The following is a 27,988-nucleotide window of genomic DNA, read 5'->3' as shown; positions in this document are numbered from 1 at the left end:
TGGGAGCATCCTCTCAGAAGGTCCCCGAGAGTCTGCTCGTTTCGCCCGCCTCGGCCTCGGCCAGGCTCCGCTCCTCCCGCGCGCGAGGGGCCTCGGCGGTTGTGGCGGCGGCGCCCGGCATGTATCAGAGCCCGCGGCGGCTCTGCTCCGCCCTGCTGCAGAGGGACGCGTCCGGCCTGCGCCGCCTGCCCACCCCCGGGCTGCGCCGCCAGTCGCCTCCGCCGGCGGCTGCCCCCCGGCCCGCGTCCCCCCGGCTCCTGGCGGCGGCCTCAGCGGCCTCGGGCGCCGCGAGGTCGTGTTCCCGAACAGGTGAGTGCGCGGTACCGGGCGGAGAACCCCGCGGCTGCCGACCCGCGGCCGCCTCCTGGGGACGGCGCGGAATGAATGGGAAGCCCGGGGCTGCCAGGGTGTGGGGTTCTGGCCAGGAAGCCGGCCCTCCTCTCCCCGAACAGACGATTCTTCCCGTTTTCCGCTTTCCCCTTGCCCTGCCTATCCTGGGGTTTGCGTCCAGCAAGAACTGGAACACCTTTCAGGGTCCCGTTTGATCCTTGGATGCGGTGCCTTTGGTATTTCTCGCTCTTAACGCTAAATCTGCCCCTTCCAAGGCCGCAAATTAACTTGTGTCTGTTTTACTTCCTATTGCGCTAATTAAGCAAATTTTGTGCAAAAAAAAAAGCCATCGAAAGTGGTATTTTTTGATAATGGAGCTTGCATGATTTAGATGTTATGAATTTCTTTAAAGTTATGCTGACTACATTATAACACACATTGACTGGTTTTACATTTACGTATTTGGATTTTTCCGGAGTCTTCCACTCTTACTACTTAGGTCAATCTGTGTGTACTGTATACCTGGGTTAAGATCTTGTAAAGGCGATGCCTTCGTTTGTCAAGAACCAGTGTGATACATCACATACATACCCTGGACTTTACCTTTTTTGCCACCTCCGTTTCTGCCTGAGGACACATTGCTGAGGCTAAAAATTACCTACAAAGTAATGATACTGTTTTAAATAAGAATGAAGGTTCTCTTTCAAATCTGGCAATTACTACATCACACTAAAAAGTGTATCTTGGCCATGCTCAAGTTAGGTTATTGCTGTTTAAGACCTTTGTATAGCCATCCTAGGTTATAAATACATTTTCCTCAGAAAGTTTTGGATTGATATAAGAACTGAGCAGTAGAAAAAATATGTTTAATGGGACTTTCTTTTATTAATGAAAGTGATAATCTAAAATCTAAACGTGATTGAAGCCAAGACTTTAAACTCTTCGGGGTTCCTGGGTGGCTCTGTAGGTTAAGCCTCCGACTTCAGTTCAGGTCATGCATGATCTGTTTCTTGAGTTCGAGCCCTGCTTGGGACTCTGCTGACAGCTAGGAGCCAGGAGCCTGCTTGGGAGTCTGTCTCCCTCTCTCTGCCCATCCCCCACTTGCACTCTGTCTCTCTCAAAAAACAAATAAACATTAAAAAAAAAGACTTTAAACTCTTCTCAGATTATTAGCAGATGTTTAGGCTGAGATGTACCTTTAAAATTAGGATGCTAAACTGGTTACTTTAGACTCAACTCCATATTATTCTTTACAAAGGGTGAACTTGACAGTCCTATTGAGTTTTTTTGGTTTTTTGTTTTTTGTAGTGTGATGAACATGTCGATTACATGAAATTCACAGGGTTTCTTCCCCCCCCCCCCCCCCCCCCCACTCTGTAGGAATTTGGCACATTGTGTGAAAATAGCTGTTAGGATGGGTGCCACCTAATAACTGTTAGTGTTTTTTCTTGCTGGAAATTTTCAAGAGGAATGTTGTTTGGTTTGAAGAAGAAGAGGTAAAAGAGAAAGCCAGTTAGTGTCTTCTCCAGAACCAGCTCAGATCTCAAAGTCCCTTAGGCAGAGTTTGTCCGTAGTTACATCTTGGGAATACAGATAGCTTGTGTGATACAGATAGCTGTGGTGTTGGCTGAGGAAAAAAGGTCAGGTTAGAGTATTTGGAACATTAGGCTTTTGATACAGGTATTTAATGAACTTTTTAAAAAGTCTCTGAAACCCCCTAGTTTTACAAATAAAGAAACTGAAAGGCTTTAGGATGCTTATGATATCATAGACAGTTACTATAAATCTAGGCAGTTTTCCTTTTTCATGCAGTTTTAGCTTCAGCTACTTGTTAGAGAAGAAATGTGAATACATTCATTTACTCATTGCTGGATCACTCATTCATTCAGGAAGTCTTTGCAGAATGCCTTACACACGCTGTAGGTGCTTTATTACAGGAAGTAAAAGAATGTGAGCCTTAGTCTGCCTTTATAGAGTTTACTGCCTAATAAGAGAGAAGAACTTACAAAAAGAAATAACTGTTGAATGAAATGAAACACCTTTTATTCTCTTACAGTTAGAGGTTTGCTCATGACACAAGGGTGCCAGAGATGGGGAGGTCCCTTTCAGCAAAGGTGATCTTTTTAGCCTTCAAGAAGTAATTGGTATTTGAGCTGGGCCTTGAAGCATGGTTAAGATTGAAAGAAATTACATCATTTTATTTGGGGAAAGGCAGGAACAAAAAGGGAAAAGCATGAAGCATGGAAGCAGCTGGCAGGGTGAGAGAAGAAACCCCCAGTAAAATGTTTTCCAAAGAGCCCCAGAACCAGCATTCAGTGCTTTTAAAAATGGCAGACTAATGGATCCTACTAGAGACCTATTAAAAGAATTGGTTCCACATTACTTAACAGATTCCACATTACTTAACAAGCTAACAATAAGAATAAACCTCCCCATTATTCTTCCATGCCCCAAAGTTTAGACATCTGGCAAGAGAAGTCCTCAGGTAGCTGAAAGCTACTCTTCCCTCCAGAGAGTCTCTTGTTGAGGCTTGGGGGTAGGTGATGAGTCCCAACCCTTGACTCCATTTGATAATCATTTCCTTCATAACGTAGGTCCCTTGGCAGTCCATCGGAGGTCACTAGAAAGACGAGTACAGTCATCACATCCTAGGTTATTAGAATTTAAAGGGGAACTTGGAAACAACTTCAGTGTTTTGCTGTCTTTTCTCACACAAGGACAGCACCCCCATAAAGAAGCAGCAATTGCCACGGTTACTGTACTGGATGAAATGCCATCGGGAGTCATCTGTGGGTTTATAAGTGCTGTCTTCCAGATCCCTCCTCCTCAGATAATTAAGAGTTTGGCTGAATGACTGTTCGCCACCCCTGGAACATGTTGCTTTTTTTCTTGGGACAATTTTAAAAGCAAATACCAGCTCATTTCAAGAGGTGGCTTTATTTAGTATGTCCCTTAACTCTGTGAGTAAGCTGTTGATGAGAGAGAAGAAATGGGAAAGCTTGTAATTATCAAGTTCCTACAGAATAAATTGCTTTCCTTGTGGGAGAACTAAGGTATCATTTTCCTGTAGCATTCAGTGCTAATAGTTTAAATAGTGAGCTATTGGGGGTGTTTGAGTTAATAACCATAGCTCCAGAATCACATTCAACACATTTACGTATGAACCTTTGCAAAGCATTTAATCTTGCTTACTGTCTCAACACTGGACTTGACCTAGAAAAAATAAAGAAGATAAATTGACATCATTCAGTCCACAAGTTTTATTGAATACAGTATACTTAAAAGGCCAAATATTGTATCACATGACTAATTGTGTCAGGAATTGAGAAGAAAGAGAAATCAGTGTGGCTGGATTTGTTGGGAAGCAAAGTGCTTTGAATAGGTGAAAGGAGGGTACATCCCTGGAAGGGAGCACAGTGATGACAGGCAGGGCGAAAAGACCACATGAGAAGGTGGCAGGTATGGAAGCAGTGATGAATGAATACCATCAGAAAAGATGTACTTCTAGAATCTGGGACAGTTGTTAAAAGACAGATTTCTTGTCTTTCACCTATGTACTTGAATCATTTAGAAACCTGGTGTGTGTGTGTGTGTGTGTGTGTGTGTGTGTGTGTGTGTGTGTGTGTGTGTTTATTCATTTTGAGAGAGAGAGGGAGAGAGAGAATAGCCCAAGCAGGCTCCACACTGTCAGCACAGAGCTCAAACACATGGGGCTCAAACCCACGAACTGCCAGATCATGACCTGACCCAAAATCAAGAGTCGGACACTTGGAGGCTTACCTGACTGAGCCACCCAAGCACCCCAAGTTGAATATTTAACAAGTGCCCCAGGTGATTCTTTCTGGAAAACTTGGCGAGTATTTTATAAGCTCCACTCCTCCTTTCAAAAGTATTTATTTCTGGAAAATTTGAGAAACCTGGGAGAGGATTCTGGAGGAGTGTTAAGATCTTTGAACTTGGGCTCCAAGGCAATTTAGGAGGCCTCTGAGTAAGAACATTTACCTGAACAAAAAGCAGGCTTTAAGAAAGGGAAGGAGGGGTGCCTGGGTGGCTCAGTCAGTTAAGTGTCTGACTTTGGCTCAGGTCATGATCTCACAGTTCATGAGTTCGGGCTTGCATTGGGCTCTGTGCTGACAGCTCAGAGTCTGGAGCCTGCTTCGGATTCTGTGTCTCCCTCTCTCTCTCTGCACCCCCACCCCCACTCACGCTCTGGCTCTCTCTCTCAAAAAATAAACAAACATTAAAAAATTTTTTAAAAAAAGGAAAGAATTGGTGCATTTAAGAAAATTCAGTGAGGAAAAATTTGAGACTGACATTGTAATGGAAGTGTAGCAGTGTGGATAAATGTAGTATCATGTAGATTTCAATGATGTTTACTAATGAATAAATGAGGCGATTTCCAAATTTTTTTGGAAGGAGGAGGAAGAAAAGAGGAAGTGTCTATATTTTCTTAAATTCTTTTTTTTTTAAGGTTTACTTATTTTTGAGAGAGAGAGAGAGAGAGAGAGTGTGAGTGGGGGAGGGGCAGAGAGAAAGAGACACAGAATCTAAAGCTCCAGGCTCTGAACTATGCTTGATGCAAGCTCGAACTCATGAATGTAAGATCGTGACCTGAGCCAAAGTCGGCCGCTTAACCAATTGAGCCACCTGGGCACCCCTATATTTGCTTAAATTCTTTTTTTTTTTTTTAACATTTATTTATATTTGGGAGACAGAGCAGGGGAGGAACAGAGAGAGGGGGAGACACAGAATCTGAAACAGGCTCCAGGCTCTGAGCTGTCAGCACAGAGCCTGACACGGGACTTGAACCCACAAACTGTGAGATCATGACCTGAGCTGAAGTTAGTCACTCAACCGACTGAGCCACCCAGGCGCCCCATTTGCTTAAATTCTAATCAGGATTTATATACTTGAAAATGGTTATCATACTTGAATAAATACTGAGAAATTCAAGGATAATGTGCATGGGTGTTTGGCTCTGTACTAAACTCAATTGGGGGCGCCTGGGTGGCTCAGTCGGTTAAGCGTCCGACTTCAACTCAGGTCACGATCTTGCGGTCCGTGAGTTTGAGCCCCGCTTCGGGCTCTGTGCTGATGGCTCGAAGCCTGGAGCCTGCTTCAGATTCTGTGTCTTCCTCTTTCTCTGCCCCTCCCCCGTTCATGCTCTGTCTCTCTCTGTCTCAAAAATAAATAAACGTTAAAAAAAAATTTTTTTTAAAATAAACTCAATTGTACTTTCATGAAAAGCAGCCAAAATATTTTGAATTTATTGTTATTCTTAGAATAGGTGAAAACCAGCCTTCCCACAGGAAGGAGTAATACCTCAAGTGGATGATTTTAGCTGGTGTCAAAGCAACACTTAAGATACCGGTTACCAAGAATTCAGTATCTGTTGTGGGCAGGAGTGCTCAGGGGAAAGAGGGATAAAGAAAATTACTACTTTGAATGTCTCCCCAGAAATACTTTTTTCTCCTTTCAGTATCAAAAAATGCCTGGGGGAGGGGTGGGGCACCTGGGTGGCTCAGTCAGTTAAGCTTCTGACTTCCCTCCAGGTCATGATTTCAAGGTTCATGGGATGGAGCCCTGCATTTGGTTCCATGCTGACAGTGTGGAGCCTGCTTGGGACTCTCTCTGCCCTTCCCCCACTTGTGCTTTCTCTCAAATAAATTGATTTTTAAAAATACCTGGGCCCACTCAGATCTTCTGAATTTTAACTCATGGGGCCTGAGCATCCGATGATTCTGATGTATAGCCCAGGCGGAGAGCCTCTTACCACACAGATTTGTTTTACTGCCAGTGAGGAGATTTGTTTTACTAAATGCATAGCAGCCTGCTAGAAATTTCTTACCAGTGCATTGATTCTCATGCCTCCAAAAGTTAGATTATGCTGTTAGATGATGAGGGACTGTGCAGAGAAGAAAAATTTAAAACCTTTTTTGTTCCATCTTCAGAATCAGAGTAGTGTGGGAAGTCCAGGAAAGTAAAAGGTACAGTGCAGACAGAAGTACAGTAAAGAATTGTTTCCACAGGATGTCCGGAGAGTTCCTCACACTTGCCCTGCCTGTTCCCACTATCTTCCTGCTCCCAGCTCTTTGCGCTTCCGGTCCTTGGGCAGGTCGTTGCTAGTCTGCAGGCACACTTGTGACTCTGAGTGTCTCGTGCAGTACAGGGTACACAGTAAAGTACTTTGCAGATTCTAAAGATACCTGGAATATAATAGTTTTGTATTTCCTTTTTATGTTTTGCTGTCATGAATGTTAGCCATCATCCAGGGACTACTGAAAGAAGTTTATCTTTCAAATCTTAATAGGTCAGATAGGTGTCCTGAGACGTATTCTGGAATTGGTTTCTCTTTCAAGTACTTCGTTCTGAATTTTATTTAGAAAAAAAGTCATGATGAATTTTTAAATTAAGTCTTTAGAAAATTACTGAAATAACGCGTGCCCGTCAATAAAAATCTTCTGTCCTCAAAACTTTAAATGTCTTTATGAGTATTTCCAGAAACTTACAGGATTTTTCTTACACTTTGTGTTCCAAAATTCCATCAGGAAAAATGTCTCAGCATTGGGCAAGCCCATTTAATCTAAAGCCATACCTTTCTTTAGTACAGGAAAACTTTGTTATTTTTTGGATTATTTTATCAACTCTGTCATCTATTCTCATGTTCTTAAACTCCCGTTAGACAGATTGTTGACCATGTGGATCTATCCTGTGTCTCTTCTGTCATTTTTTAATGTCTTTATCTCATCCATTTTGTCAGTTTTTCTGACTATTTCTGTTTTGCAGTCATTTAAAATTTCTAGGGGAACGTGGGTGGCTCAGTCAGTTAAGCATCGCTCTTGATATTGGCTCAGGTTGTGATCTCATGCTTTGAGATCAAGCCCCACATTGGGCTCTGTGCTGATAGCACAGAGTCTGCTTGGAATTCTCTCTCGCTCTCTCTCTCAAATAAATAAACTTTAAAAAAAAATAAAATTTCTAGACATTTTCTAGTCGAGCCCCATGTTGGGCTCTGTGCAGACAGCACAGAGCCTGCTTGGAATTCTCTCTCTTGCTCTCTCTCTCAAATAAATAAACTTAAAAAAAAAATTTCTAGACATTTTCTAGTTCTCTGTGGCTTTTTTTCATAGAAGCTTGTTTTGTGTCCATAATACTCTCCTGTAGCTTTAAATATATGCAGATATGTAAGCCTGGTTCTCCCACAGGCCTCCCCTAAGGGGGAGAACAGTTTACACGGTTCTGTAAGTAGAAGGTTATGTGGTGGTTGGACAGGCAGGTTTCCCAAGAGCAGGTTGGAGACCTCTACCTTTGCCAAAGCTAGGAAGTCTTCTTTCTGTGTTCACTAATCTGTTTAACTCCCTACTTTTAAAAGTATTCTTTTTTTTTATTTTATTTTTTATTTTTACAAATTTACATCCAAATTAGTTAGCATATAGTGCAACAGTGATTTCAGGAGTAGATTCCTTAGTGCCCCTTCCCCATTTAGCCCATCCCCGCTCCACAACCCCTCCAGTAACCCTCAGTTTGTTCTCCATATTTATGAGTCTCTTCTGTTTTGTCCCCCTCCCTGTTTTTATATTATTTTATATTATTTCCCTTCCCTTATGTTTATCTGTTTTGTCTCTTTAAAGTCCTCATATGAGTGAAGTCATATGATTTTTGTCTTTTCTCTGACTAATTTCACTAAGCATAATGCCCTACAGTTCCATCCACGTAGTTGCAAATGGCAAGATTTCATTCTTTTTGATTGCCGAGAAATATACCATTGTATATATGTATATATACCACATTTTCTGTATCCATTCATCCATTGATGGACCGTTGGGCTCTTTCCATACTTTGGCTATTGTTGATAGTGCTGCTGTAAACATGGGGGTGCATGTGTCCCTTTGAAACAGCACACCTGTATTCCGTGGATAAATGCCTAGTAGTGCAATTGCTGGGTCGTAGGGTAGTTCTATTTTTAGTTTTTTTGAGGAACCTCCATACTGTTTTCCAGAGTGGCTGCACCAGCTTGCATTCCCATAAAAATATTTTTGAGGTCAGAGTTAGACCTTGATCTGGTCTGCTTTTCTTTTTTTTTTTTTTTTTTCTTTTTTTCGAGTTTTTATTTTTGGTAATCTATACACCCAGCATAGGGCTCAAACTCATGACCCTGAGATCAAGAGTCTCATGCTCTTCTGACTGAGCCAGCCAGGGGCTCCTGGTCTACTTTCCTTTTAGATCTGTCATCCTTGGGAGCCCTTCCAAGGCACATCTCCCCTTTTTCTTTGAAGCTGTTCTCTGGTTCTATCCCACAGGCAGAAGCCACCCTTGCTTCTGGGGAAGACAGGGGACGTGGGGGAATTCGCACAGCTGTTTCAAAAGCCATTCTTGAATGAATTACCCTAACAGTTGCCCCTCAGCTTCTCCTGCCCTTTATCTTTGTTGACTCCACTTGGAGTTTCTTCAAAGTTCCCTTGGGAAGAACCATATTTAATGCACCTTTGGTAACTTGTACTACATTTTCCTCCCCTCTGGTTTCTCTGTTAATGCAAATCTGTTTCTGTCTTCCTGGAATTCCTCCAAATTCTTGGTCCACTGATGGCATCCTTTCTTGTTTTCCCATATTATCGTTTCATCCTTTTTAAAAATTTGAATATACTTAGTTTATTCCTGAAAGCTCTTAATGAAGGAGAGGGTAAATGTATGTTGTATTTCATGCCCAGTGACCTATTGAGTGTATTAACATATCAATTCCTATTATATATATTTTTAATTATTTGTTTCAATTCCCACTTGAAAATTGAGTGGTATGAATAGAGATTTTAAAGCCACTTACAGTTTCAGTTCAAATGGTGAAAGATCATTCTTTTCCTACATGTACCTTTAACTATTCAAGCAAGGCCATGGAAATTTATATGTGCAAATTGTTTTCCCCTATTTGAAGCGACTGAAAATGGTTCACTGGTTTTGTGAAATGTATACAAACTAGCTATACAATTGCATTTCAATAGAATCTAGAACAGGGGTCTGCAAACCTTCTCTGTAAAGAGCCAGGTAGGAAATACCTTAGGCCTTGTGGGCCATATGTCAGTGTCACAACTATTCCACTCTACCGTCGTGGTGTAGAAGCAGCCATAGACAGGACATGAACTTTACTAATTGGACACCGAAATTTGAATTCATACGGTCTTCCCATGTCATGAACTATTATTATTTTTTTTTCAAACATTAAAAAATGAAAGACCACAGGCAGCACAAAACCAGGGTGCCAGCTAGATTTGGCTCATGGACTGTAGTTTGTGGACTCCTGGTCACAAGGGAAAATGTCTGTACTGTCAGCAGATTTTTCCTTTTAGCTTTCACGTTTCCGTTCATAACTGTAAAAATGCACTATTTGGGGGGCAAGGTGTAGTAACACAGACTTCATGTCTTAGTGGGGAGCAGTTCCACCACATTGTTAGTTTTTCTACCTTTTCACATTTCACTTTGAGCTAGAAAAAGCCCAGTTTGTAAAATGGTTGGTCAGCCAGCTTCACAGTTGAGCACCAATTAAAATGGGCAACCTAAGCTCTTACTGTGGAGAGATTTCTTCTTCCGTGGTGAGGTTTTCTAGATGAATCTGGCATGGCTGAAAGTGTGGCTGAGCCTGGAAAACGTTTTGGCATTCTTGTATACCCTGCTGCCTGGAGAGGAAAGGTCGTCCGGATTGTCCCACTGTGTCTATGTGCTGGTATTTTTAGACGCGTTCGGTTGAGAGTCCCGACCTTCACTTGTGTCTCTAGCACTGCCGTGCAGGCTGTTACACTGCTTTGTACACCGTGTGCCATGCCAGCGCATGTGCCGTGGCGGCAGTGACGTTGGCAGATGGAGCAGGTGGAATTCGACCTCTGTTTATTCCCGTGTGTGCCCTGGCAAGGCAGCATGGCAGTTGTCCTGGCTGTCCGTGCTGTCGGAGATGCTGATGAGCAAGAGTCCAAGGTGCGAGGAACTTTCTCCGGAGCCAGACCTCTCAGTAATTGTGCAATCTTAAAAAAAACTGTGTCCTCATGTCATAACCTCAGTATCTGTTTTTGTGAAATGGTGAATACGGTACCTCCTTTGCCAGATTGTTGGAAAGAGTAATGAAAACACACGGAAGCAGTATGGCGTATGCCAGGCTTTCAAAAGTGAACAGCCTTCCCTTTAAACCCGGAAAGTGAGCTTCACTACGTAGAATAGCTAAGCTTTAACTGACCAGTTAGGATGTATATCTGGTTTAACTCAGTCCTCATAGTAACACAGTGAAGTACATTAGAGTGATGCCCAGATGAAGAAACTGAGGCGCAAAATGGTGGCTAACTTGGTCAGGGTCCTATTAGTAAAAGGAGGAACTGGGATTTGAAGCGAGGCAGCCTAACTTGAGTCCCCGCGTTCACAACTGTTTTTGCCTCTGCTAAACTATGGCCTGGCCTCACTGAGAAAAGTTGAAGCTTTGGCCGCAGGGGTTTCACGTAAGAACATACCTGATTGCCGAGTGCTCCAGGCATGCCTGTCACATTCAGTCAGGAGTGCTCAACAACAGAAATTTGAAGACTGGACGTTGGCTAAAATACTTAACCCTCACCGGAAAGTCGTCTCTTCCTAAATTGGCACTTAGAATCCAGCCCCTAGAATCCAGGATTTAATGTGCTACACGTCCACACTCCTACACAAAACTTGAAGGCGGTTGTGTGTGTTTACCAGGTCGACCTGCCGACCACCACAGAGAGAGGGTCCCAACTGCAGTCTCACAAAACTCTAGATAGTTACATTTCATAGTGACTCAGGACAAGTCACTTAAGCTTATGAACTTTAGTGTCCTCATCTATGAAAGAGCCAAGGAGTTTTTGAGAGGGTAACAGATCACAAGTAAAAGTGCTCAGTATACCATAAAACGCACTACCAGTGTAAGGCAGTTCTTCATCAGTGTTTGACAGAATTCCTTGGGGCTTTGCTGTCTCTTGGCATCTTTTCTAGTGTGTGTGTGTGTGTGTGTGTGTGTGTGTGTGTGTGTGTGTGTATTTGGTTAGTTACCCCAAGAAGCCTAATGAAAATTAGCTGCTGAACAAGGGAAGTAAATTTTCTGAGGTTTCAACACATGGCCAGCAGATGGCAGCACAGGATTGCTCTTTCCATGATGGCTTCCTGTGACGTTGGTCGTTTGCAGTTTGTGTATACTCTGCTCTTTGAGGTTTCCTTGGGCCCAGGGTTGGTGAGCTCCAGCAGCTTCCCAGGTGTGTATGCAGATTATCCTGGTTTTTGTTTAGTTTTTGGCGTTTAATCAGCATTTTTTGGCCAAGCCACAGTTTCAGGAGACTAAACTTGTGAGAGAAATTATTCGCAGACTGATTTGGGCAAGCTCCAGAGTATGCAACTGCTGGGTAACTAGAGAAACATTATGTGGAGAGATGTCTTTCTGTTGTGATTTCTGAGTGCTGTTAGGACTGCTTGGAATGTTAGGCCCAGTCAGTTTGGGTCTAACTGTTAGGATTCTCATCCAGCATTCTGATTATGGTGTGAAGGTGTTTCATTAAGTCTTCATCACTTCCCTCTGACGGTTGGCACTCAGGAACTTATACTGTAGTCTGCCTGTTGCTTTAGAAGTATGTATAATTGGTGATATGAAGAGTAAACTTGTATTCTGTATTTTAGTGATTAGCTCACTTTTGCCTTTTCTAGGAAAGGGATGACTAAATGGGTATTTCAGAAACCTAAATCTGAATTCTCTGGCAACTCTTTAAAGGCTATTATGAGGGAGGGAAGAAGTATTTGTTCCTATTAAGTAGAATAGCAGTGAGGTATTTACGCAAGGAGTGAAGATACCCAGTTCCAAATGTATATGGAAATACGCTTTTAGAAAAAGAAAAAGGCAGGAATGGTATTGCTAAATCATAACTAGTCATAAGAAATCTGTTTTGATCTGCCTGTTGCCTGTATAAATTATATAATGTGTATCACACTGAGGATAATGGCTGATACTTTTTCTAGTAAAATGCCTGGTGGGGGGGGGGAGGGGGAACAAATACAATATGGGGTCAAATCAAAAATACCAATCTCCAGGGGCGCTTGGGTGGCTTAGTCAGTTAAGCATCTGACTCTTGAGTTCAGCTCAGGTCATGATCTCACACACGCTTCGTGAGTTCGAGCCCTTTATGGGGCTCTGCGCTGGCAGCACAGAGCCTGCTTGAAATTCTCTCTCTCTCTCTCTCTCTCTCTGCCCCTTCCCTGCTCATGCTCACTCTCTCTCAAAATAAATAAACATTCAAAAAAAAAAAAAAAGGGTGACTTCCTTGTACTGAGAAGAACTTAAAAGAAAATACTCATCTCTAAATACATAAAAAACTCACCTACAAGCCAGTATGAGTGCCAAATAAAGTTTAGCGCAGAGGTTTTTGTCAGTATTTCATACGTTTCAGTGTCTTCGGGGACGAATTATTTATACTGTCTCACCTGAGGAAATTGGCTTTGGATGTTGAGCATCCTGAACCTTTGAAGATCTTTTTAAAGTGCCACATAGCAACCCCTATTATGGCATAAGACTTGAACTAGGATGACTTAAAATCTTGAAATTGGACATGTATTTATGTATGGAAAGAAATTTTGTTTTAATTCTCTGAAAGAACAAAATGAATGCTATTTTTAAAAAACAGGTGAGAAACAATGAGAATTGATACCAAGTCATTTCCTCATTGTAAAAAGGGCATAATAAGAGTCCCTACGTCCTAGGATTGTTATGAGAGTTAATTGAAAATGCAGTTAGAGCAAGCAGAATTTGTAAATGGTGTAAGGTTTGTTTGTTTATTTTTAAGTTTATTTTGAGAGAGCGAGAGCGAGTGCACGTGCACACAAGTTGGGGAGGGGCAGAGAGGGAGGGAGAGAGAATCCCAGGCAGGATCCACACTGTCAGTGCAGAGCCGGATGCAGGGCTCAAACTCGGGAACCACGAGATCATGACCTGAGCTGGAGTGGGATGCTTAACCGACTGAGCCACCCAGGTGCTCCTGGGTTTTCTCTGTCTTTGTTTGTTTGTTTTTTAAGTTTATATATTTTGAGAGAGTGAGAGAGAGAAGTAGAGAGAGAATCTCATGACGTGGGGCTCCATCTTAGAAACCGTGAGATCATGACCTGAGCAGAAATCAACAGTTGGACGCTTAACTGACTGAGCCGCGCAGACACCCCAGAATTTGTAAATGGTGCCTGTTAAGTATTCAGTAATCCTTAGTGGTCACTGGCATCATTTTTAGGATGGGGAGAAAGAAAGGTTCCCAATAATCTTTAGTTTTCTTATGTTTTGAAATTTTTGTAGCCTTACTACATTGTAGTCCTTATGGGGGTCTGAGTCTTGGCTGGCACTGTGTTTTAAGTGCAAAAATAGTATGTGAAGTGTTGTTTTGGGTTTTTTCCCCTTGGTGCATAATGAACAGGTTTTCTTAAAGCATGGGGACAGGGCCCCGGGGCAGAAAGAGCTGCCATATGTGAAGTCTTTATGTGTTCACTTTTAGTTATTAATTCCCTAGCTTGGGATTTTGCACTTACTTTGACATGTCTGTATGTTACCAGAAAGTTTTGGGAAATACAGCCTTAAGAAATAACTAAGTAAGCTCATATGTTCTTGGGACTAGGAACAGAAAAGAAAAACCGAACACATGGGAAAAAATGAGTTGGGACTTCCCCAAATCCCTCTTTTCTTTCTGTCTCATGACTTTTTGAGAAGAATATTTTTGAAGTATAGAAAATCTAGGTTGGATACCAGAAATATAAAGACAGACGTCAGGGAAGATTATCCATAATTTGGGGTAATTGAAGTCTCTGGAGCAGCACGGAGACAACTTTCCAGCAGTGACTTCCTAGCTTTTGTGATCGTATGTGCTACCAGTTTAAAACAGTTTAAAACATGGGGCGCCTGGGTGGCTCAGTCGGTTAAGCGGCCGACTTCGGCTCAGGTCATGATCTCGCTGTCCGTGAGTTCTAGCTCCGCGTCGGGCTCTGTGCTGGCAGCTCAGAGCCTGGAGCCTGTTTCGGATTCTGTATCTCCCTCTCTCTCTGACCCTCCCCCGTTCATGCTCTGTCTCTCTCTGTCTCAAAAATAAATAAACGTTAAAAAAAATTTTTTTTTAAACAAAAAAACAGTTTAAAACAAATTTAGTTATGTGCTCTGTGTTTGTATGAATTGTATACATGTCTGCTTTCAACCTCTTATATTGTCTTTAAAAAACATATTTTTAATGTTTAATTTTGAGAGAGGGCACAGGTCGGGGAGGAGCAGAGAGAGAGAGGGAGACAGGATCTGAAGCAGGCTCCGCGCTGACAGCAGAGAGCCCGATGCGGGACTCGAACTCACGAACAGTGAGGTCATGACCTGAGCTGAAGTGGTATGCTTAACCAACTGAGCCACCCAGGCGCCTGCCTCTCTCTCTCTCTCTCTCTCTCTCTCTCTCTCTCTCTCTTGCTCTTTCTCTTTCTCTCTCTCTCTCTCTCTCTCTCTCGGAGAGAGATTATATTTTATAAGAAATGTTTTAGACTCATATCTTTATTTTTATCCTTACAATAATCCTGGACATATAAAGATATAAAATGCATGTTTTTAGAATGCATAAAAGCAGGTTGATGGCAGAGATAACTCAGTTGTTAGCTAATGGCATACAGCAAGTGGAAAATCAGAATCCTACACATATCTATAGTTATTTCTGTATCTGTACATCTTATGTGTATGGTAAGCGAAACATGAATTCATCCTGTCTCTGACCACATGATTCATTGTAGCCTTTTTTGCTCTTTAACTTAACTTCAGTCTCTGTGAGAAATAGGGTTCCCATCATCCACTACCCCTTTACTTGTTCAACACCAATATATATGAAGCAGTTTTGAGATTAACACCTACTACACCTGTGAGAAACTTTACTAACTAGAATACTGTTCCTTTCGTCTTGAGCCATGTGGTTTCCCATTAAACAGTGTTTTCCAAAATTACTCAGATCAATAGCTCCCTTTTTACTGAACCCCTTCTGTGAGATTGCCATACATTTATTTGTAAAAAGTTAGATTCATTTGTCAAAGTCTGCATTCCCTCTTGAGATCGTTCCACCTCCTGGTTGATATTTTAAATTTGTACACATTAAAGTTTGACAGACAGTTGTTTGGATTTTGACAAATGCATAGGATCGTGTCTCTACCACTCTAGGACTGTGCAGATTGGTTCCATCACCCCAAATATTCCCCTAGTCAGCCACCGCTTCCCCACTCCATCCCTTGGCAACTACTAATCTATAGTTTTGCCTTTTCAAAAATGGCATGTGAACACAGTCACATAATAGGTAAGTTTTAGGATCTGGCTTCTTTCACTTCCAGAATGCAGTTGAGATCCATCCGTGTTGCAAGGATGACTCTTGCAAATCGACAGCTTGATCCTTTTCACGGCTGGATACCGTGCTATTCAGTTGTTTATCCATTCCCATGGTGAAGGGCATCTTAGTTGCTTCCAGTTTGGGATGATTATTAATAAGACTGCTTAACATTTGTGTGTGTATTTTTCTGCAGGAACAGAAGTTTTCAATTCACTTAGCTAAGGTACCTAGGGGCACGAGTTATGGGCCATATGTAAGTCTAGGCTTTATAAAAACCTGCCAGACTGTCTTCTAGAGGGGCTGTACGTGGGAAGCAATAAATGGCAGTTTGTGAAAATTGGTGTCATTTCTTATTTAAATATTTGATAGGCTCACCAGGGAGGCCAACAGGGCCTGGGCTTAATAATTTGGTATCCTTGCTGCCCTAGTTGAACTACTTGCATTGAGCTTGAGGGGCAGGGGGGACTAGCCCTGGTGCAGGGTTCGGTAGCTTTCATGAACAGAAGCTTCTGTTTATTGTATGCCTTTGGTCTGTATCCAGAGCATTGACATAGTTGGTTTTGACAGTTCTGTTCAGGTTTATAGTGCTTTTGGGGGGGAGAGGATATGTGGGCTTCTTCATGCCTGTCATGTCCAAAGTCTCCTGCTTCAGCGTTTTTCCCTCTGGTACCCGCCCCCCCCCCCCCCCCCCATTAGCAAACTAAACATGTATAATAGCCTCCAAAAATTCTCTTGCCTCCATCTCTAGCCACTACATTTCTCTCTCTTTCAGGGCAAAATTTCCTCAAAATATGTCTCTACTCTCTCCTGTTTCCTTTTTTCCCCACAACTCCACCAAAAATTGGAAATGGCTATTGTTAAAGTCACTGAAGTTTTCCATGTTGCTAAATCCAGATGGTCTCAGTCTTTGTTTTGCTTGAACTGTCAGTAGTATTTGGCACAAGAGGGGACTACTTCATGGGTGAAACACTTTCTTTGCTTTGTTTCCAGGAAGATTCCAGAATAGGATCCCCTTATTCTACTTCTCTGGCTTGTCATCCTCAGATTTTCACCACATCTTTCCCGGTTTGCTGCAGAGCTCAATCCTTTGACCTGTTTTCTCTCTACACTCACTTTAGTCTCAAGTGTCCACTAACTTCTAAACGTTTATTTCCAGTGTGTACCTCTCTCCTGAACCCTAGTCGTATCTAATTGCTAAACTCCTATTTTCTGCAAACCCCATCAAATCTTCCTAGCTAGTATTGGAAACCTCCTCTTTCTGGTTGCTCTGCTGGCAATGCTCAGGACCTTTTTGACCATTCTTCTCTCTCAGACCACATCCAGTTTATCACCAAAACTTATTGGCTCCAATTTTAGTATTCATAATCCAGCCACTTTAACTGCTGTCACTGACTAGTCTAAGCTATGACACTGACACTGTCTTTCACCTGGATGATTGTAATTGTCCTCTGATGGCTTTTTCTATTCTGCCCTTACTTCCCTACGGTGTAGTGTATTTTTAAGACATCAGCCAGTGAGATTTTTTTAATTGTAAATCAGATTCTTATTCCTGCTTAACATTTTCAAGTGGCTTCCCCTCTCAGATAAAGGCTCAAGTCCTTAGAATGGCCTACAGTGCCCTGTATAATCTGCTCCCCTGTCCTCACTGCTTCACTTAGCTCTTTATTCATTCAGTGTATCATTTCAGTGCCTTGCTATTTATGAACCCTGCCAAGCGTGGTCCTTTCTCAGGACTTGTATTTGCTGTTCCCTCTGCCCAGAATGTTTGTTCTCCCATTGGATCTCCATAAGACTTAATGAATTTATTGCCTTACCATCTTCACCTCTCTGCTCAAATTCCATCCTTTAGTGAGACCTCCTTGAGCATCCCACACGGATTAGCAGCTCCCCACTTGCTAGCATTCCCTATCTCCCTTTCTTCATTTTTTTCTCCATAGCCGTTTTCACCAGATGACCATCACCTTGTATTTCCCCACTACAGCAGAAGCTCCATGAAGACAGATTTTAGTCAGTTCACTGGTCTGTGTCCAGTGGGCTAGTGTCCAGTATGTGTGTGTTTGAGAGAGGGAAGCAGGACTTTATGGTGGCTACCTGTGATGGGCCAAGTGTTTTAGTCAGCAATTAGAGCTCCATATTTTAAGTCTTTTTCTGGGTATTGTTATCCATTCTGATTATTTTAACCCTTATTTACCCTAGCCCATTCCGCATAGTAAGTACTCGGTTTTTCTCTCATTAGTTCACGTGTATTAATCTTTCCCCAAACACTTGTTAATTTCTTGAGAGAAAAGATCTAACACACATCTTATTGGTATGAGTGCCCATCCCCAAACTCAGGGAATAGGGAAATAAGAATGTAAAATTAATGTACTGTCAACAGATTATCCCTGAGGACTGAGAGATTAGATTAAGAAGATTAGAGTTTTGGGGTGCCTGGGTGACTCACTTGAGTGCCCGCCTTTGGCTCAGGTCGTTATCTTGCAGTTTGTGAGTTTGAGCCCCGTGTGGGGCTCGATGCTGTCTGCCCAGACCCTGCTTCAGAGTCTCTGTCCCCCCCTTTCTCTCTCTCTCTCTCTCTCTCTCTCTCTCGCTCTGCCCCTCCCCCATTCATGCTCTCTCCTTCTAAAATGAACATTAAAAAAAAAAAGTTTTCTCCAAGACCACACCCAAGAGAGTAAAAGATTAAATTGTATAGTGTACAGTGAAGGCATAGACTGACGCCCTCCTCCAGGAGTGGGTAGACCTCAGAGACATCTTTCAGCATCATCTGTTCTCTCTTCTAGTTCAGGCTCACTGTGCAGCACGTTGGTTGATTGATTAGTCAGCTTCCCAGGTACTTTACCATTAGAAGGCATGTGCTGGGTCACTGTTATTATAGAACTTGGTATTCACGCTTGCATCAGTCCATCTTAGGGACCATCTTTCAGTTTTCTTTAAGATCTAAGGAGCAGAGACAAGACTATAATAATGCTCCCTAACAATTTCCCTCTACCTAGAATCTTCACAGTTTAGCCTAATGACATCTTTTGCAGCTAAATGAATCCACAGTGAAATAAGAGCAAGAGGTCTACACTAGTAAAACTTCTTTAAAGGCTTATTTTCAGTGCATTCCATACCCAGGTACAGTTGACTCTTGAACAACACAGGGGGTTTAAGAGTACCGACCCCCTGCACAGTTAAAAATGTGCATGTAAAAAAAATTTGCATGTGACTTTTGACTCCCCAAAACTTTAATAGCCTACTGTTGACAGGAAGCCTTCCTGCTAATGTAAACAGTCGATTAGCACATATTTTGTCTGTTAAATGTATTATATGCTGTATTCATACAGGAAAGCAAGCTAGAGAAAAGAACATGTTAAGAAAATCATAAGGAGAAAAAATACATTTAGAGTGCTGTACTGTGAAAAATCCACATATAATTGAATCACATGTTCCACCTGTGTTCAGGGTCAGCTGTTCTGTTAATATGTGAAATTGTCCATTCTGGGCCTCAAATATGAGAGGAATAAAAGTCATTCTGAATGGTACATGCAAGTTTTCTCAAGAGAAATATGTGTGTCTCTGGTACAAGTAATAGAAATGTTATTTTGAGGTTGCCACCAGTTCTAACCTTGATTCATTTTCCAAAAAAAATCTTGAGAAAATGAGGATCCTTTGACAGGCCCTCATTTGAAAGCTGGGTAAGCAGGTATAGAGAGCTGGGCACAGTTAAACACTGACGGAACCAGGAGCGGAATTGGTGTGTTGACATCTGTCCCGTTCAGGCCTGAGTACTTGGCTGTGCCACAAGGCGCCTTCATTGTGTTTGCTATAAAGCTTTGTCTTTCGAGGGCAGATTTAATTTTTGAAAACCACTGAAAGACTTTGAGAGGCTGAGTCAACAGATAGGTGATCAGATTTAATCATTGCAATTAGTCCAAAATGGGTTGGCTTTAACAAGAGTGTTTTCCTTGAGTGTTGTGGCTAAAAGTCTATAAATGCATTTTCAAAACTAAACCCAAAAAAGGACAACAGAGAATGATGGAGTTAGAATATCCATTTGCTTTGTTTCATACCTACGCAACAGTCTCACAATAATAACAATACAAACACTACCACTACTAATTATGATCTCTGAAAACAGTTTACAGGTTTTTAAATTTTATTGTATTTTGATTTTAGTAATCTGTGCACCCAGCATGGGGCTCATACCCATGACCTCTAGATCAATTGTGTGCTCTTCCTACCGAGCCAGCCAGGCACCCCAGTTTAAAATTTTTAAATTGAATATATATTTTTAAATATTTATTCTTGAGAGAGAGAGAGAGAGCAAGAGAGAGGAAGACAGAAAGAATCCCAAGCAAGCTACACACTGTCAGTGTAGAGCCCGACGCGGGACTTGAACTCATGAACCACGAGATCATGACCTAAGCCGAAATTGAGTCAGACGCTTGACCCACTGAGCCACCCAGATGCCCCTAGAATATATTTCAAAAAAAAAAAAAAATTAAATAAATATATTTTCGTCATTGTGGTCCCTACTCCCTGCCCCCTTTCTCAGCTGTATTAAATCTTTGTAAGTTCATTGTGGGATCACATAGCCGTTATATAATGTACTCTCTCAACCCCATTTAGACTTGATTTTCTTTTTTTTTTTTTCTTTAACGTTTATTTATTTTTGAGACAGAGAGAGACAGAGCATGAACAGGGGAGGGTCAGAGAGAGGGAGACACAGAATCTGAAACAGGCTCCAGGCTCTGAGCTGTCAGCACAGAGCCCGATGTGGGGCTCGAACTCACAGACTGTGAGATCATGACCTGAGCCGAAGTCGGCCGCTTAACCAACTGAGCCACCCAGGTGCCCCTAGACTTGATTTTCTAAGCAGTATGTTTAATGCTTACCACCCATCTTATATCAAAGTCCTACCATTTTGGTCTGAAGTTAGTGCTCTAGTTCCAGAGGTGGCAAAATTTTTCTGAAGAGGGCTGGATAGTAAACATCTAGGCTTTGAGAGCCAAAAGTGATCCTATTCCATATTGTGTGTGTGTCTGTGTATGTTTTTAACAACCTTTAAAACCATTCTTAGCTGGAGGACTGTGCAAAAGTACCTCTGGCTAGTTTGTCAGCCCCGCTCATTTGCTCAGGAAGGGCTGATGGAGTCAGTCAATATTCCCATGTTGCTAGATATAAATTCCTTGCTCACATGTAGATGAGCCATATATGTAAAGTTTGAGTTATATATTTCAAATATGCAACTTCATTTTCTTCTGGCATAAAACATTGCAATTGAAGTCTGATGATACTTTTAATTTACTTTCCTTACAAGTTAACTCGATGTTTTTGCCTAGATGCCCAAGGGATTTTCTTTTTCTTTACAGTCCAGTTGGTGTTGCTCATTCTGGGTTGGTATTCTCAGGTATGTGATGTGTTTTTCAATATGTAGTTTCAAATATTGTTTTTGTAAGGTTTTTTTTCTTTTTTTGTTTTTAGAATAGCAAAGAGAAGGTAGACCTTTATGCATGTAATGTTTAAATATATCCATGATATGTCTTTTTTTTAACCTCATATAGTTTTTTTCTTTTAAACCATTTTATTTATTTCCAGCTTAATTGAGGTATAATTAGCAAATAAAGTAGTATATAGTATATATTTAAGGTATATGCCACATGATGTTTTGGTATACGAATACACTGTGAAATAGTTACCTCAACCAAGCTAATTAACACATCTGTCACCTCACAGTTACCTTGTGTGTGTGTGTTGAGATCACTGAAGATCTGTCTACTCTCTTAGAAGATTTCAAGTATACAGCACAGTAGTATTAACTATAGTTACCATGCTGAAATTACCTCTCCAGAACTTAATTCAACCCTCCATGATTTGTACTCTCAAAAGTTTTCTTGATTTATAGTTTTCAGTATTTGTTTCATTTCCTTGCATTGGTTTTCCTGCTTCAAGAATTCCTTTTACCCATATGTTGGATCGTCTTTGCTTAAGTTTAAGCACAAAACTGTGTCTTTGCTTAAAATAAGCACATAATACTTGCCACTATCTCTCAAATGATCTTTTTTTTTTTTAATTACTGATTCTTGCCTCATTTCTGAGTTTCTTAATTCTGATTTAGGCTGTACTATCATTTTCTTAATGATAAGAAAGCTCATTTGCATTTGTAGTGAGATACAGTTTTGATTTGCTTTCTGGGCATGTCTTTCTGGTTTGCATTCATTGTCTGAAAATGGATGTTACTCTCTTTATGTGAAGGTGTTCCTAACTTTTTAAAAAGAAATGTGGTTCAAGATGGTTTTTCTGGCTTCAAATAACTCCTCCGACCCTAGACTCCTGTTGGACGCTATTCCTCTCTTTTTCATGTTCATTTTTGCACACTTGTTTTTTTATCACAGTAACCACCCCAAAACTCAGCCTGACAAATGAAACTAAGCTACATCAGGCTAGTAGCTTGCTTAGAGCCTGACATATGTCAAATATTGCTGTACATTTCAAATTTAAAATACCCCGTGGTAACATGGGAGTTTGTTGTGGTGCTCTGTGACATTCCGGTCTACAGTTTGGGTGGTGCTACTCTTCTGGAGACTACACTTGAAAAACCAGTAAGACCTTTCACTTCTTTTTTCTTAAAAACTAGAAGTACAGAAGAAAGATTTTCAAAGTTGTACTACCAGCCCAGAAGAAAATCTCTTCCTTTGGACCCATGCATTCAGATAGGCAAGCAAATTGACAAAAATATTTTAATATATTCAAATCAAGCACTTTGGAGACAGGTGTGTGCATGTGTTTGCGCATGTATGTGTGAGAGAGAACAGGCTTGCTTAAATGTATGATGTGTTTGTTTCTTTGCCTTTATTTAGTTTTCTTGCTGGGGGAAAAAAAACTACGTTGAGTTGATGAAAAGGAACAATAGAGAGCATGCTTGCTTGCTTATTGACCTTGATGTTTAAGGACATTTGGTGGTAAATATTTGAATTTGCCTTTGTGTCCTGCGACAGTGAATATGATTGCTGGTTTCAGGTGCAGTCAGTCAGCCTGCCAGATAATGTATTTTATAAGAAAACTGTGTCTTTTTTTTTTTTTAAGTTTATTGATTTTTGAGAGAGAGAGAGACAGAGCACAAGCAGGGGAGGTGCAGAGAGAGAGGGAGACACCGAATCTGCAGCAGGTCCAGGCTCCGAGCTGTCAGCACAGAGCCCGAGGCGGGGCTCGAATTCAGGAACCGTGAGAGCATGACCTGAGATGAAGTCTGACACTCAACCTACTGAGCCACCCATGCACCCTAGAAAACTGTGTCTTTGAAGAGAAGGCAAGGATATGGATGTGGTAGGGAAATCCAGATTCGTCCATACCAACATTCATCATACACAGAATCTTGAAGGTTGTTCCAAGTAAAATTGACCCTAATTTATGCTTAACTGAACAGAATAAAAGAGCCATCACCTGCTTACAAGTACGGTTTCCCTCATGCTAATTAGTGGGAGATTGTGCTCTCCTCTCCTTGGTGAATTATAATCTATCAGGATAAAAAGTGGAGCACTAGAAAATGTTTTCTGCTCCTCTCCACCCCATTTCTCCTCACAGGATCCCAGGAGATGTGGGCAACCTTCTCTTACCCCTTCTACCTACAACCCCTTTTCTAGATTCTTAAAAAATCTGGCAATTGATATTATAGACTAATATTGCTCAGCGATGTCCAGAGCCTACAGAAAGCCAGAGCCCTGATGTATAGTAGACACCTAAGAGAAACGGATATGGATTTAACCCAACTGTTACTTTCTGTAACGGAGGGATCTATATAGATGAGGTGTCCACAGCAACAGCTTGCTATAACCTAATCTCTTCCAGATTAACATGGGCTTTCTAACATCTGGCTTTTTCCAAACTGGCCTCCAAATTTTTAGTAAAATATTTAGAAAAAGGAATGTGAAGTTTGTTGAGCCATGCTTTCAAGACCGGGTTTATAAATTACAAAGACAAATCCTAAATTAGAAGAGGCCATAAAGATGAAGATATTTCTCCCTTAAAAGAATTATCTTAGTTAATCAGAAACCGACTTTAACATTTGTATTTAAGTTACCTGTCCTAGTAGAAAGCTAGAACCTGGCAACTCCTTTAATCCACCTCTGTGGCAATGGCTTTCTGCATGAACATGGCAACATTGCCCTCTGTCGGGTTCTTGGCTTCTAGGGACGGTGAATGTTTTATCTTCTGGTTGAGCGGGGCGTGTGACTGTGCTCTCCTTCCCTGCAGTGTGCTCCATGGGACACGGCACGAGCAGGCTGTATAGTGCTCTCGCCAAGACACTGAACAGCAGCACTGCCTCCCAGCACCCGGAGTATTTGGTGTCACCTGATCCAGAACATCTGGAGCCCATTGATCCTAAAGAACTCCTTGAGGAATGCAGGGCTGTCCTGCACACTCGACCCCCCCGATTCCAGAGGGATTTTGTGGACCTGAGGACGGATCACCCCAGCAGCCACCCACCTATTAGGGTCATGCAGTGGAACATCCTTGCCCAAGGTATGCCTGATGCTTTTGTGCCTGAGCAGTTAAGTTTGCTGTGACTACCTTTCTGTTTCTGCGCATACCTAAAGCACTGATGTGTTACGTGGAGGGAAGAGGCGTGGGCAGATAGAGGTGTAGGAGGACGGGGTGACCAGGGCAGTATGAGGAGCTCCCAGACGGGGAGGGTAAGAAAGGGAGCCATCTGATTTTCACTAACAAATCCAGCAACTCAAGATTTACACCTTACCTCATGTTTGTAGGCTATCCAAATACAATGTCTGCTTCCTAGCACATCCATATTTAAAGGACCCTGTCTTTTATCATTCTCACACTTTCCGTTGCCTCCAACTTTCAGTCCACAGCACTAAGATAGCATTGGCAAGGCAGAAACTAAGTCTGCTGGATGGGTAACATATAGGACTTTTCTGCAGGGAATGGGGCCTCTGTGGATGGTGGTGAATCCGGATATTCTTTTTTTTTTTTTTAATGTTTATTTTTGAGAGAGAGCACGCACAAGCAGGAGAAGGGCAGAGAGGGGGGCAGAAGATCCAAAGTGGGTTCGGCACTGTCAGGGCTCAAATCCACGAACCGCGAGATCATGACCTGAGCCGAAGTCAGATGCTTAACCAACTGAGCCACCCAGGCTCCCCGAGTCTGGGTGTTCTTGAAGCTAGATTCCCACCCATATGCATCTGTAACCGAAGGCTAAGGAGACAATGCTTTAGTTCATTAAGATATTACTTTGTTATGGCAGAAAGCCTGTCTTTCGTAGGTCTGCTGAATTTTAAAAAATGTGTCAGTCGGCTCTCTGTAGAATTGCCTTTCATGTTGCAGTTGAAATTTTAAGAAAAAGAAACAAAGGCAGCTTTTTTAAGAAGGGTGTATACCCTGACTTCCCAGTATTTGATTGGAAAAGCTGCCTATTTAAAATAGGTTCCATTCATTCCAAGTAGTGTCTGCATCAGTCTTTATGGTTCATTATAGTTAGTGTCAACGTATAGATGGGGTGCCTGGCTGGCTGTCAGTAGAGCATGTGACTCCTGATCTTGGAGTTGTGTTTTAAGCCCAGGTTGGGTATAAAGATTACTTAAAAATAAAATCTTCCTTAAAAAATTAGTGTACAGAGTTAAATATTTACTTCCTCTGACATAGGTTAGATCCCAGGGATTGTAAAGAACACTGTTTCAAGCTAAAACTTAAGATCTTATATCCTAGAATATAGTTACATGAAACAGTTTTGTTGTTTTGTTTTGTTTTTACTTTTTTTTTTATTGTTTATTATTTTTGAGAGAGAGACTGAGAGCAAGCAGGGGAGGGGAGAAAGAGAGGGAGACACAGAATCGGAAGCAGACTCCAGGCTCTGAGCTCTCAGGACAGAGCCCAACGCGGGGCTCAAACTCACAGACCGCGAGATCACGACCTGAGCTGTAGTCGGCTGCCCAACCGAGACACCCAGGCACCCCTACATGAAACAGTTCTAATATGAAAGAAAAGAAATTGCTTGCCTCATTTGGATAGGAAGAGGTTATTTAGTTTGGTAGGTTAATGCAGATTAGACAGAGAAGAATCACCCAAGCATCTGAAGTAGAGGAAGCGTTCTGAGGGTCTTGAGTACTGTCAGACCTAAGGAGACTTCCAGGTACTTAGAAGTCATGTGTCCTGTAGTAGCTGACAGCTGACTGGCTTTTTTATTTCAGCTCTTGGAGAAGGAAAAGACAACTTTGTGCAATGCCCTGTGGAAGCACTCAAGTGGGAAGAAAGGAAATGTCTCATCCTAGAAGAAATCCTGGCCTACCAGCCTGATATATTATGCCTCCAAGAGGTGGACCATTATTTTGACACCTTCCAACCACTCCTCAGTAGACTGGGCTATCAAGGCACATTTTTCCCCAAGCCCTGGTCACCTTGTCTAGATGTGGAACACAACAATGGACCAGATGGCTGTGCCTTGTTTTTTCTCCAGAACCGATTCAAGCTAGTCAATAGTGCCAATATCAGGCTGACGGCCATGACACTGAAAACCAATCAGGTGGCCATTGCACAGACCCTAGAGTGCAAGGAGTCCAGTAGACAGTTCTGTATCGCTGTCACCCACTTAAAAGCACGCACTGGCTGGGAACGATTTCGCTCAGCTCAGGGTTGTGACCTTCTCCAGAACCTCCAAAACATCACTCAAGGAGCCAAGATTCCCCTTATCGTCTGTGGGGACTTCAACGCAGAGCCAACAGAGGAGGTCTACAAACACTTTGCTTCCTCCAGCCTCAACCTGAACAGTGCCTACAAGCTGCTGAGTGCTGACGGGCAGTCAGAGCCCCCGTATACTACCTGGAAGATCCGGACCTCAGGGGAGTGCCGGCACACGCTGGATTATATCTGGTATTCTAAACATGCTCTGAGTGTGAGGTCAGCTCTTGATTTGCTCACCGAAGAACAGATTGGACCCAACCGGCTGCCGTCTTTTAATTACCCTTCAGACCATCTGTCTCTAGTGTGTGACTTCAGCTTTAATGAGGAACCTGATGGACTTTTATAAATGCTCGTCTGTGTCTTTTTCATCACAAGAAGTCTTAACCAGGGATGTTTCAGGAAACTGAAATAGGATAAAAAGTTGCCTGAGGAAGGATTCCCAATTTCTTTTACATCATTTTCCGTGTTTCCAGCATGCCCTTGGGAACCCAGGAATCCCATTAGTCCACAAACCTTTTCCATTAAAACCTACAGCAAAAAAGGTGTTTGCACTCCAGTTTTGGCTTGTATTGTTTTCTTTCCCTTAGCATTACATTTTGATCACTTAAGGGTATTTCAATTAGGCTTGTTTTGTAGCTTTTTCAGTTTAAGGATGCTATATAAAAACAGACTTGCTTGAGTCCTCCGTAGATAATAATAAGTATACAGGAGCAATTTCTCTAGATAGCATTTCAAGTTATTTATTTGTGGGTTTTTAGAATGCCAACAAGATATGCATGGCAATATTTATTTTTTTATATCTTCATGTAAGATGAAGTAAATAAGAACATTATGAACATTTTAAACCCTTGCAAACCATAAGTTATAGAGTAATTTATAGTGATTTTCTTAAATCTCTAAGATATTTTTACTTCAGGTCTAACAGTAGCCATGTATGAAGGGACTATTTAGCCTGAAGGCATTTTTTTGTTATTTAAGTGACAATATCAGGTTTCCTTGATGCATTCTTCATAAGTAATGCTTGCTATGCCTCCATGTTCCCATAATTGTGTTTCTTAAAGAGATTCCATGGCCAGTCAGTCTTCATTATTTAATCACTGTTTTGCATTTATAGTTTTCCATTGGAATGCTATGGTATATACATTTGAAGTCACCCAGTGTCTATTTGTATTGGACTGTGCTTTTCACAATTAGGAACTGTTACGTGGCAGTAGCTAAGAAAGTAAGTGGGACCTGCTTTTCAGAGACGGGAAAGTAGAAAGCCTATTAACGAAGCTGTCATTGAAATTTCCTATGATAGCCAGGTGACTAGTTCAAAACGTCTAGAAAGAAGAGTATAAAAAGTCTGAAAGATAACCTGGAATTCTCTTCCATAGGAAATAAAAGTGGTAAAGATAACAGGCGAAGCCCCCTCCAAACAAAATCCCAACAAATAACCTATTGGTAATAAACTGGTAAATATTTTAACCCATGAGTTGTAAATATTTAAGAATAATAAATGGTCTTTTAAAGCTAGTGCTTTTAATATCTTGTCTTTTTAGTCCAAAAAAGAATCTGGGAGTAGATTTGATCTTTGAATACTGTTAACATGGTGACCGACAGTATCCATTTACCCACAGACCTTCATTTTCAAA

The 27,988-nt window shown here is 41.7% G+C and overlaps 1 protein-coding gene across 4 annotated transcripts; it reads left to right on the top strand.

The window, feature by feature from the left end:
- NOCT (nocturnin) lies at positions 1–27,869 on the top strand. 4 transcript variants are annotated; one of them, XM_019419779.2, is made up of 4 exons: positions 257–309; positions 21,032–21,069; positions 23,913–24,182; positions 25,865–27,869. In XM_019419779.2, exons 3-4 carry the CDS (start codon positions 23,921–23,923, stop codon positions 26,698–26,700), a joined length of 1,098 nt encoding a protein of 365 aa, XP_019275324.1. In that variant the 5' UTR covers positions 257–309; positions 21,032–21,069; positions 23,913–23,920; the 3' UTR covers positions 26,701–27,869. The 4 variants fall into 4 exon arrangements, with proteins under 4 accessions (XP_019275311.1, XP_019275324.1, XP_019275319.1 ...); XM_019419766.2 differs by lacking the exon at positions 21,032–21,069 and having other exon boundaries at positions 1–309; XM_019419774.2 differs by lacking the exons at positions 257–309; positions 21,032–21,069 and adding an exon at positions 11,417–11,567.
- Positions 27,870–27,988: the final 119 nt, after the last annotated feature.

The sequence above is a fragment of the Panthera pardus genome, unplaced genomic scaffold, assembly GCF_024362965.1.
Source record: "Panthera pardus isolate Hobbes unplaced genomic scaffold, ASM2436296v1 HiC_scaffold_13, whole genome shotgun sequence".
In the NCBI taxonomy this organism is placed as follows: domain Eukaryota; kingdom Metazoa; phylum Chordata; class Mammalia; order Carnivora; family Felidae; genus Panthera; species Panthera pardus.
Note: the sequence above shows the minus strand (reverse complement) of the source record. Positions and strands in the feature narration are given on the sequence as shown.

Coding starts and splice junctions, on each gene's coding strand:
- NOCT (XM_019419766.2), top strand. CDS start 120: ATGTATCAGAGCCCGCGGCGGCTCTGCTCCGCCCTGCTGCAGAGGGAC. Junction 310..23,912: donor GAGGTCGTGTTCCCGAACAG/GTGAGTGCGCGG, acceptor CCTTCCCTGCAG/TGTGCTCCATGGGACACGGC. Junction 24,183..25,864: donor GTGGAACATCCTTGCCCAAG/GTATGCCTGATG, acceptor TTTTTATTTCAG/CTCTTGGAGAAGGAAAAGAC.